The 12,500-nt window shown below is 44.2% G+C and overlaps 1 protein-coding gene across 1 annotated transcript in view; it reads right to left on the reverse strand.

Annotated features, from left to right (window-relative positions):
- cfap58 (cilia and flagella associated protein 58) overlaps positions 1-12,500 on the reverse strand; it is a gene marked incomplete at both ends in the record, with an annotated part of 123,713 nt that overhangs the window by 37,114 nt on the left and 74,099 nt on the right. The window contains 2 exons of the mRNA XM_080843349.1: positions 5,448-5,552; positions 7,663-7,774. Coding sequence (XP_080699475.1) covers positions 5,448-5,552; positions 7,663-7,774 — 217 coding nt within the window. The remainder of the gene's footprint in view (positions 1-5,447; positions 5,553-7,662; positions 7,775-12,500) is intronic.

Below are 12,500 nucleotides of genomic sequence, written 5' to 3' on the forward strand. Positions count from 1 at the left end.
CCTTGAGCCAGGCAGGCGTGACACACATAATATATAATTATTTCTTTATAACAGTTCCTTCACTTCACACCTCTTGCTCTGTTCATGAGGTATGCACAAACATGCCAGTCACTACATCAACTATAGCATGCATCTGTACTAAAAAAAAAGAAAGTGACGTGAAAGTGACTCTATGGCAGAGGTGGTGTAGACACACACACTCTGAATTCCACCGCTGCATTTGACCCGTCCAGGGTAGTGACACACATAGCACCCAGTGAACACACACACACACACAGTGAAGTGAAGTGAAGTTCACTTGAACAGATACTAGGTGTGTAACGATTCTGAAACTGAGACCAAAACCGTCCCTGTTCTGTGAAGAAGTCTCTTGGTTCTGGCCCTGATATTCTTCTTTACTGAATGGGGGGGGAAATAAAAGGCTTGTGTATGTGTGAAGCCTCGCCCCATACTCCTACTCAAGCAACATCACAACCTTAAAACATACCAGTAATTCAGTTACCAATGTGTACCAAAAGGAATGGTAAAACATTAGGTGCACCTAATTCATGCACAGAAGTACATAAATGAAAGTTATACCAATGCAATAGGTCTGGTGTGTGTGCAGTGTGTGAGTGTGCATTAGTGTTGGCGTGTGATCATTAACATGCATGATTAATCTGCTTCTCACACCCAACTTACATTTATTTTCTTCTCTTGCTCTCACATTTACCAATCCTTGAAGGCATGCCAATGGACTCTAGTGGCTAGCTGATTATGTTTTAACAAGGCTGCAGTCCTTCCAAGCTCTGAATGGACTCTTCATGACTAATTGTTACATGCTTGAAGGAAAAGTGCAACTTTCTCGGATTTCCTATTTTTTTCCCCTTCCCTTCTCTGATCATCTTTTGTTTATTCTCTTCTCTCGTATGTGCGTCTCTCCCTCTCTCTTTCTCTCTATCTGTTCGCTATGCACAACTTTGTCTGCATGTAAGGCTGGGGTCATGTCCACCTGCTGGCTACGGCTCTGAGACTGTCGACAGTGTGTGTGGGGGTGAGTATTGGATGTGCTAGGAGGCACGCTCCCGGGCAGCGCCAGGGCAGATGGGGCGGGTACAGAGGTCAGGAAGGGTTACAGACCCCCCCAGACCTGGGCATGAGGAATACAGCTCTACAGCTACAAGACAGAGACAGTGGAGGACTAAGACATACAGATAAGGAGGGAAAATAAAAAAGAGGTGGATGGATGTTGAGATAGCTACAGACTGTCGAAGAGAGGAATGTCTTTTAAGAAAAAAATTGGGTGATACCCACAGATGAAGACTTAAATGGTTGTTGAAGGACCAATATGTAACACATATACTGTACAGTATCTTCCAGACTATAAACAGCCATATATAAACCGCATTTCAGGATTGCGAGTGATTGTGTAAAGCAAACCTGTGTATTGACCACCCACTGTGTATGAACCGCAGTTTCATCCTGTCACGTAAAACTAGCACTACTGACCCATTTAAAAGTTGTATGGGATGGGCATTTCGAGCAAAAATGCTTGAAAGGTATGCAGGACCTGCACTCTCTCTTCTCTCTGTTGCTCCACCTCTAGATACTGTACCACCAGGACCTTCACTCTCCTCTCCTCCTCCTCCTCTTTCCCTCTCCTCTCTTCTCTCTAGCTCATGCTCTCTGCCCTCTGGCTCTCCTATTAGCGGCACCTGACCAGCCCACACTGGCTTTACTTGACACTGGTGAGGGCACTTCATAACTGAGATCTGCATCGGGGATGCAACAAGGAAGAACAGTAGGCTACTACTCCGTAATAGATGAGAAATTATTTATACGTAATCTGTTAAATTCAGCAATGTGTCATCATTATCGGGGTCTGAAAAGACGCAACTACAACTCCAGTGTGTAGCCTATTTTCGGAGCAGTGGGCTTGTTTTTGAGATAACAGGCTTAGCCTTGGCATACGTACATAGCCAGCCATGTAGAAAAAAATACCATACAATAGAAACACTGCAAACACATGCACACACATACACCCCCACACACACACACACACGCACACACACACACACACACACACACACACACACACACACACACACACACACACACACACACACACACACACACACACACACACACACTTATGTATTAATTTTTGACATCAATGCCCCCATGTAAAAACGAATCAAATGATACTCGCCCAACTATATTAGCTAGTCTTGTTCTATCAGAAGGAGGAAATTGTGCATTTCTCCAATTTTAGCAACGGTGCTCCAACCTTAAATACTACAAATGCACTCATGTCCTTTTGTCCCCATGGAGTAATCTTTAAGGAAATATTCGTAATCCTCTGAAGAGGGGTACTTTGTTAAATCCTTTTGGCTACCAGCAGTACAGCAAATAATGAATTAAGTACATTTCTTGGGCAGACACATCCGTCCAACAAAGGTCCAAGCAAAGAACAATTTTCTATGAAACAAATGTAATACATCTGATGTTGTAAGTCATACCCCTACAGCTGTGAGACTAAGGCCCTTTGGCCTGTCATTGTGGGGCCCTTGCACTTTCGAACAAACAATAAACAAACAATAAACGGACAAACAAACAAACAAGTGAACTGTTTGTAGTGTGACTGCAGTGGCCTGGTCACTGCTTTCATTCCCATGCCTGATCTATGCAATTACAGTTAGTGGGCTCTACCACTGGTGAGCAATCACACTTGGCAATCACACTTCGCCTTTTTTTTTTTGTGTGGAAGTGCTTGTGTAGCTCTCTGGTCCCTCTTCACTCTGACCAAACTTGACCCAATATCATCCATCCGCTGCTACCACCGCCCCACCCCCACCACACACACACACACCACCACACACACACACACACACACACAGACACACACACACACACACACACACACACACACACACACACACACACACACACACACACACACCACCACTACCCAGACACACACACACAGACACACACCACCACTACCCAGACACACACACACAGACACACACCACCAGTACCCACAGACACACCACCAACACCACAGCTACCCACAAACTTACACACACCTACAAATCTGTGAAATGATGATTGCTCAAATAGCTGTTGAAAAAATCTTATCAGTGTCATCTCGCCATAGCAACTCAGGCAGAGGTGGCCTTAAAAAAGAGAAATGCCCCCTCGCTTGGTTGAAATAGGACCTTGCCAATCTAGCACTGAATCTGGGAAAAGACATGGGTAGCCATACCTAATCTGCCCTACACATTTGCCCCTCTAGAAAAAGACATTCTATCGAGTTGTGTTTGTAGAAGACCAAAGAACACCTGTCTAAGATTGCCTGAAATTTCTTTTTTCAGAAGGCTTTTTACTTGACCAGCAACCATCTTCATTTTTGTGTGCAAAATCAAAACTTGTTAATATTTGTCAATATATATTATTGTAACATTACATATTATCAGGGTGCGATTTGTCCAAAAACCAGAGGGGGGGATGGTTTTTTTTTTTATCCTGAAAAAAAACCCAAGCAATACATAGGCCTAATTCTCTTCATATACATGCATCATATATGTCTATGATATGAAACTCGCTGCTATGCGCTCAGTTATTGTGCTCCCTCTCATTCACGTTGAAATACTGAAACCGAAACTTAAACTTTGAAACTGAAACGCAACTGTTTTGGACAGAACTCGCTAATTCAGTGAACAAATATTTTCATATTCATTGTACAGTAGCCTAATTAGCTGGCTTTGCTCATTTCCGTGTTTGTAATGTTATTGTTACAATGTATACATGTGTTTATGTGCATGGGGACGTTCGCGAATTCTGAGGATGCCGACAGTTCGGGTAAGATGAACAATTAGTTATTGCCAGCGATGTAAGCAAGTGTATGAAAACGCTGTCAGAACCTGTCTGTTTTTTCATTGTTTTTTTTAATAATTGAGGGTTATCCCCCCCATGTATGAAATTCATCCAGCTGAGGTGGGGATGTAAAAACCAGAGGGGGGGTAAATCCCCACCATCCCCCCCGGCAAATCGCACCCTGCATATTATGATTCATTTGTAACATTAAACATTTGTCATATGATGTCTTAGTCGCTTTAGATAAAATTGTCTGCTTCATACTTCATACAAACCTTTCTATTAGGCACTCTGATGAAGAGTACAGCTATAGCTAGGGATGTTGTGCCAGAATTAGGGATAGGTGACAGGATATGATCAGGACGAGTTGAGAGGCATTTCAAAGCAACAACAGCCTAAGAACCGGTGGCCGAAATAGAGTGTAACCCAACCCTTTAAAATCTATTCAGAGACTGTACTTTTGCTTCAAAATCCTCAGGGTCCAAGCACCAAACGAAATAAAACCACAGCTGATGTTCGTGAGAGACAAGTTTTTTCTGTGCCTGCTTCTAAACGATGGCAAATGCCCTTGTTGATGCCCCTTCTTCTCCCACGTCTCTGTGTTTCCAAAGCCTGGGGGAAGAGCTCTGCTGCATTTGAGATTTTTCCGTGCCGTCACTGCCGTGCCAAACTGCGTGCCCTTAAGCGCAGTGCTCGAGCTGGGCGCCAGTGAACGCAGCGCCTCGGCAGAGAGGTGGACGCGCATGATTGTAACATGGGTGCTCGGAGAGACAGAATGTCCCTTTGAAGAAGGAGAAAGGAGAAGAGGAGGAGAGAGACAGAGAAACGGAGAGGAAAAGACAGTGGAGTGAGAAAGTGTGTGTGTGTGTGTGTGTGTGTGTCTGTGTGTGTGTGTGTGTGTGTGTGTGTCTGTTTCCACTCCTGGCATTGCATTGATCCTTGCTCTATCCTGACCTTAGGCTGCATAGTTGTATATGTGTGTCTTGGTCAGTGTGTGTGTGTGTGTGTGTGTGTGTGTTTGTGTCTGTGTGTCTGTGTGTATGTGTGTGTTTGTTCATACTCCTGGCATTGCATTGATCTTTGCTCTTACCTGACACTAGGCTGCATAGGTGTATATGCGTGTCTTGGTGTGTGTGTGTGTGTGTGTGTGTGTGTGTGTGTGTGTGTGTGTGTGTGTGTGTGTGTGTGTGTACTCGAGGCTTTGCATTGATCCTTGCTCTGACCTGACCCTAGGCTGCAGGGTTGTATGTGCGTGTCTTGGTGTGTGTGTGTGTGAGTAACTACACATGGTTGCATCTGTGAGAATAGACCTTGAAAACAAGAGAAAGACAGACAATGAAATGAAGCATTATAGAGAATTGTGTGTGTGTATGTGTGTGTGTATGTGTGTGTGTGTGTGTGTGTGTGTGTGTGTGTGAGAGAGCATGTTCAAATGAAAAACTGAGCGACAGACATCGAGAACGTAAAAGAAAAGCACAGAGAGGATAAAAGGAGAAAAATGAGGTGGAGGGTTTTTAAATGAATCACAAAAAAGAAAAAGTCATCTCCTTGAGTGGTGCAGAGCGCTAATGGAGCCCTCGTGGAGAGCTTACCTGCAGTAGGAGCTCCTTCTCCACCACCTCCTCAGTCTTGGTGATCAGCCGGCGCTGCAGAGAGTGGATCTTCTGGATCAGCTCGAAGGTGCTGGGGTCACTGGCCTGCATACACACACACACACACACACACACATACACGCACACACACACACATACACGCACACACACACACACACACACACACACACACACACACACACACACACACACACAAACACACACACACACAGGTGTTAATGCTGCCATAGAAAGATACAGGGAAAGAGAGAGAGAGAGAGAGAGAGAGAGAGAGAGTAAGAGAGAGAGAGAGAGAGAGTAAGAGAGAGAGCCTCTTTCATATACAAGCCATTAATGTATCCGGTAAGAACAACACGAGGATAGATAGATATTCATTCATTCATGACTCCCACTCAGTTTTCCATAACAGTAAAGTCACAGGTGTCACGTATTCTCACCTGACTAGATTTAACGAAGCATTAACTTCCAAAAAACGCGTGAAACATGCAAGGTCTAATGCCGGTTAACCTAGCCTAGGGAACCCTCTTAATGGCTGATAGTTGCTGATAGTTGCTGGTAAGTTAAACGTATGTATTTTGGGGGCCAAGGAGCAAAGGGTTTCTACCTTTTCTAATTTTATCGTAGCTGTTATATTGAGGAGACCGTAATGTCAGCTATAAGTAGTTATCATTTTACGCAAATGGAACTCTGCCATTTAAACCATTTTAAGGGTATTTAATCGTTTCCTAGCTAGCACAGCAACTAAGACACACCCTTCGATACATAGCCTCACCAATATAAGGCAGTCTTGGGTTCAAATCATCATCACAACCACTAGCGGATGATGTTAAATGTCTGCACATAAACATTAAACAGAATAGAGAAAGAGAAATAATGGCATCTCAATGGCGCAAAAGCTAACTCTGATACCAGCGTAGTAATTGAAGGGGGAGAAGTCCGTCCCCCCGCCCCCACCGACCCCCTTGCCCTTCTCAAACACGTTAATCCAATGGTGCCAATTCCCACTGGAGCCATGTATGAAGATAACCATAAATGTTATGTTGTCAGAGATAGATTAACGGTTCGACTGTACCGCCTGTACCTCATTCCCACAGACCTTTACAGTGAAATAGCAATAATTAATTAAATGGCTTTCCGTGTGAGTGGGAATGAGGTACCAGAAACATTCATGTTTGACCTCTACTTCTGCGTTTCACCTCTACTTCTGCGTTTCACCTCTACTTCTGCTGGTGGTACTGCACTTATGCTGCAACAGTTTATTTTGAGTATTTTCAGTTTGAGTTTATTTTTTGTGTGTGGTCTTGTGAGTTTGTCCATGTCAATGATGCATCACTCTAGTCTAAGTGTTTGTGTCTCTTTGTGTGTGTCTCAATGAAGCATTATAGTGTGTGTGTGTGTGATGGGGGTGTCAATAAGGCACTGCAGTGTGTGTGAGTGTCTGTGTGTGTGTGTGTGTCTGTGTGTGTGTGTGTGTGTATGTGTGTGTGTGTGTATGTGTGTTTGAGTGTGTGAGTGTGCATATGCAAGCGTGTGTTCAGCCACATTTTCTTTTAATTTATGAGCCTGTCACTCTTCTGTTCTCTCGGGCTCACAGTTTTTTTTCCATTTAAATGTCCTCGTCTCCTCCCTTTCCTAAGCTTCTCACTCTTTCACTCTCTGTCTCTCTCGCTCTCTCTTTATTTCTGTGATTCCACATCCTCCATCCCTCCAACCCTTACTCTGGAGCTTAGTTGTTCAGGTGAGCCCGTTGCAGTGGTGTGCGGCACAAATTCCAGTTCACTCCATTTGCACACAGTACTGCTCACACGGTTCAATCACACACTTCTTCATTCATGCACTTGTTTCTCTCTTTATTCATCTGTCGTCTGTCTCTCTCTCTCCCTCTGTCTCTCTCTCTCTCTCTCTAACACACACACACACACACAACTACCCACATGCATACACCCACACATCCCTGCATCAGTACAGAAGCATGGAAATGAAGGCGTACGCATCTGGCTCCTTTCTCCCACTGAAGGTGCACACACACACACACACACGCACACGCACACGCACACGCACACACACACAAACACACACACACACACATACACACACACACACACACACACACACACACACACACACATACACACACGTACAACGTAACACTTATGTGTTTGGATTATGTATAGGTGAACTGGTGTGTTCTCACCTCCAGCCTCCTCCAGCGATGGACGTTCATGGGGTTCTCCAGCTCCTCCTCCAGGGCCCGGCACCTGGTCCGCTCCTTGAGCAGCTCACGCTGCATGTGGTACACCTCACGCCTGGACAGACACACACACACACACACACACACACACACACACACACACACACACACACACACACACACACACACAAACATGAGTACACATGCACAGACAAATATAAACACATACTTAAACAAGCACACACGCACAGGCTCACACCAATAATATTAACAAAAATATTAATATATTTTTAGAATACATTGTATTGATGTGACCGCTGGTATGAGTCTATCAGGTTCACACACACATATACCCTGAACACACACACACACACACACAGAGATATAAAGACAGTGACAATCATCATGGCAACCAATGAATGAGTATCATACAGCACAAATCATGTCTGCAGCCACAAAAACACCTTGCAGGGATAGTGTCACTGTGTGACCCAATCCTACTTGACAACACACACACACACACACACACACACACACACAAACACACACACACACACACACAAACACACACACACACACACACACGGTAGAAATCACACCTGAAGTAAACACACACCAGCCCCAACCATCACTTATTACTTTATATTCTTTCTCTCACATTCCATGACAGCCATCCTGAAATATTGAGGTAAAACAGAGCTAATTAAAGTAGCTACTGAAGGTGCTAATGCATGTCAGGGGAGCCCCTTAGCCAGATGAGGGTTTGCAGAACAGCAATAGTGCACATAATAAGCCGTTAGTAATTGAAGCCCTGATAAGATGTCTTATCTGCTTGCATGTGTCTGTATGTGTTAGGAGATACAATTTAAAAAAAGAAGTTGAGAGCATAAGAATTTTAAAAACTGCTACTGGCCATAAAGAACAAGAACAACAACAAAAAATATTCTTTCCATTCGATTTCATCTAAAGTTAAAGTTCTCTCCATTCCATTTCATCTAAAGTTATAGTTCTCTCCATGGCCGTAAGAGCACGAGCCAACTGAAAGCAACACAGTGTCAAAAGCTCTTGGCAAGGCAGTTCAGACACACCAACTATTGACACTTTATACAACTTTGTAAACATGCTTTGAATGCCTGTTTGGTTTAACAGAGACACTATCTTCCTTACAGTTCAAGAGATCCATGGACGGAAAACATCACACAGCACAGTGCCAGTGCTTTAGGCTGAGGTGGACGTACAGCTCTAGCATCCTTAAATAATGTAGGCAACTTAAGTAGTCATGGGTATTTATATAACAAGAGTTGTATGCCTAGTAGCTATATGTAGCATTAATCAGACTAGCATTAACACATTCTATATAGGATACAGTGTATTGATGCAACTAGTGATGTCCTGATATGAGTTTATGAGGCGCGTGCCCGCAGGCACGCACACACACATGTACACACACACACATACTGAGATCGTACATCCTAGCCTTCTTGGCTGGATCGTTCCACCATTCAGCTAGCTCTATCTCTCTCTATTATGCTCAGGAAAAACAGTTTGAAGTGTTTTCGCTGTAGTCTCATTTGTCCTTCAGAAAGGAGAGAGAGAGACAGATGGAGAGAGAGAAAGAGAGAGAGAGAGAAAGAGACAGTGACGTAAAATGTGACAAAAAATAACCAAGCACTCTAGTGAGGAGAATAAGGAGAATGGTAGAATTACCTCTGGCATAAGAAAGCCTGTTTATCTAGAGTGAGGACATAGAAGAGTAGAGCTTTGAATGTGGGCTTGAGTGCATCAGGTAAGCTTGCTGCTTTGTCCGAGACAAAGAGAGAAGGAGCGAGAGGCGATTGGATGTGGAGAGAACGAGAGGGGGAAAGAAAAAGAGAAAGTAGAAATGGGGATAAAGAACAGAAAGATAGGAAGAAAGGAAGAAGAAAGGTAAAGAGAGAGAGTTGAAATGAGCCAGAAAGAGAAAGAGAGAGAGAGAGAGAGAGAGAGAGAGAGAGGAGTAAATATGTTGCCCTGCCAATACAAGTATGCAGTGGGCTGCACTGGACTGATCTGAACTGAGGAAGTAAGAGAGAATAAAGAGAGAATGGGCACCTTCAGCCCTTACATACTATTCTGTTTTCCCATCCACCTCCTCTTCTGCATCTCACTGTTTGAGATCACAGCATCCCTGAGGATGACTGCATTCACTTTCTGCCCGCTGCCCTTATAGCGATATGCTGCTCGTTCACCGCCTCACCTGTCCACAGTGTCCTCAAGAGCTAAGACGCACAGGCCCTGTTAGACTGCCATATGCCGGTCCAATCTCCGGCCCGTACTTAAGCGGCAAGGGCGAGAACGAGAGCAAGAGCAGGAGAGCGATTGGAGGAGGTAATCTCCGCAGAGCTCCGCCAAATGGCCTCCCCGGCAAAATGGTGATTATGCATCGCAACACGCTCCATTAGCCAAACACGGAGGCTGCTGCTGCCTCTGCTGCTACTGATGCTGCTGATGATTCAAGTGCGAACTCTAGAGCGCTCCCCAAAAACAAGGAAGGGAAAAAAAGGAAAAAGAAAGACTGATCTCTCGTGACTCAAGGGCGTCATTAGTGGAGCAGATTTGTCCTACTAGATATCTAAATGAAGCTGCTCTTCTTTATTTGTGGGTAAGGGGAAGAGGAAGATGAGGAGAAGGAGGAGGAGGAGGAGGGCGAGCGTGGGTGGATGAGAAAGCGTATTGAGATGTCGGGCTAATTAATCGAGCATTAGCGATCTAAAGACATCTGGACCCGAGTCAAACATCCAGTGAGATCAAAGTCTGCAGCTGTAGAGGTGAAAGCGAGAGGGCACTGGAAGGAGAAAGAAAAAAGGGATGAAAGAGATAGGGAGAGGGAGAGGGAGAGAGAGAGAGAAAGAGGGAGAGAGAGAGAGAGAGTGAGAGAGAGAACAAAGGAGGAGCAGCACTGGCATGCAAAATCTCCCCCAACAGACTACATTGGCCTCCTAGGGCATGACACTGACAACAGCTACAATTGTTTCAGTGCTCAAGAACAAGTAGCATGCACTCACACTCATCGAATATTTGCCTCACTGAACCGAATCCTGTGGGTTGGGAGACTCTATACAGGGACGATACAGAGTGGGAAACAAAAATAAACTGCTGCTGTAAATTAACCATCATCACCATGGCAGCACACTCATACCTGTGTGATGGCAACACAAAAATGTCAAAACAACCTGCAGTATATCACCAGAAATGTCAATGAATGTCTCATTTCCTCGTTCCATTGATATCTCATGCCAGTATATATATTTATTTTTTTGCTTACTTCCTTCTTCATTTCTGCTTTTTATTCCTGTAAATGTAGATAGCATTTAACAAAAACGTTTAGGAAACTGTGTTGTGTACTTATGTATAAGTATAATCTGATTACGGCCAGACTTGTATTATGTTCATCCACAGATGCTGACTGTGCTCTGCCTTTTGTCAGCGTGCATTTCACCCAATGCAGTCTTTGTCATGTCAATTCTTCACTCTCTCAACTGATTGTAACAAAGTGGTAGCCAAGTCCATTTCAAATTCATGACTATGATGGTGAAGAATTACAAATCACAACATTAAAGGGACACTGTTTTGTTTCTACAGTTAGTCATTTTCTACAGAAACAAAAACAATTGAACCCAAAAAGATCTAAAAATAGGGCCCAAGTCGAAAATCTCCCAAAATGTCCCTTTAATTACTATAACATGATTTCATCAGACAAATACATTTGAAAATGTTTCACATAATTTTAAGCTGCTTGAAAACTATTTTGATCACTTATTTTAAAGGCTCTGTAAAAGAGTGGTACATTTGGTCAGTTGACAATGTCAGGACCCTTTTGGATACAGTTCATAGGAAGTTTAACAGAAGTCCAAAACTAGCTAAAAAATAAAATGCTAAAAACTAGCACATCTGCAATTCCACACGACAGCTGGTGCCCTTGTGCTTCCAATAACTGACATGGGAGTGTAGCACAGTGTATCCCCATCATAGAGCTGATCATTTTGTTTACACTGAGCACTGATGTGACAATACAGCTTCAGCTCGAGCAGCATACTGCCTGGAGCTGTCTCTCGCTGACGCGCTGCAGCACAACGTTTTGACACGGGGGGTGCCATCAAGGGCTTGTACAATTCCAGTCTGCGGGTGGCCAGGTTTCTAGGGGGATCGTCAGGCTTTTTGTTGTGGTGGGCCTTTGAAGCCCTGTTCCCAGCGCGCCACAAGGCATTGTCCCTCTACCTTTGCTGAGCTGTGCAAGCCCTGGTGTGTGTGTGTGTGTGTGTGTGTGTGTGTGTGTGTGTGTGTGTGTGTGTGTGTGTGTGTGTGTGTGTGTGTGTGTGTGTGTGTGTGTGTGTGTGTGTGTGTGTGTGTGTGTGTGTGTGTGTGTATGTGTGTGTGTGTGTGTGTGTGTGTGTGTGTGTGTGCGTGTGTGTGTGTCTGTGTGTGTCTGTGTGAGTGAGGAGACAAGAGCTTTTTATCTGCTTGAAGGGAAAAGGGGATGGGATAGCAAGAGCTAGAGATGTCCTGACAGGGGCTAGGCGCTTGTCTGGGAATTCCCCGCCCCTTCACTGCATTTCATTTGCTCAGTTAGTCTGGCCAACTCCTCAATGGAGGTCCACTTCACTCACGTAATTGGACACGCCTTTAACCAATCAGACCAACGATACTATACAACATACAACGATCGGTAATAAAGCAAACACATCTTTTTTCTGTATGAATTGTTCCAGAGCAGGTTTCTGTTCTATTTTCAAAGAAAACTTGCCTTTGAAATCATCCAAGACAGCCGCGAGAGCAGTATATAGTTTACTGTGCTTTTCTCT

The sequence above is a fragment of the Sprattus sprattus genome (assembly GCF_963457725.1).
Source record: "Sprattus sprattus genome assembly, chromosome: 1".
NCBI lineage: Eukaryota > Metazoa > Chordata > Actinopteri > Clupeiformes > Clupeidae > Sprattus > Sprattus sprattus.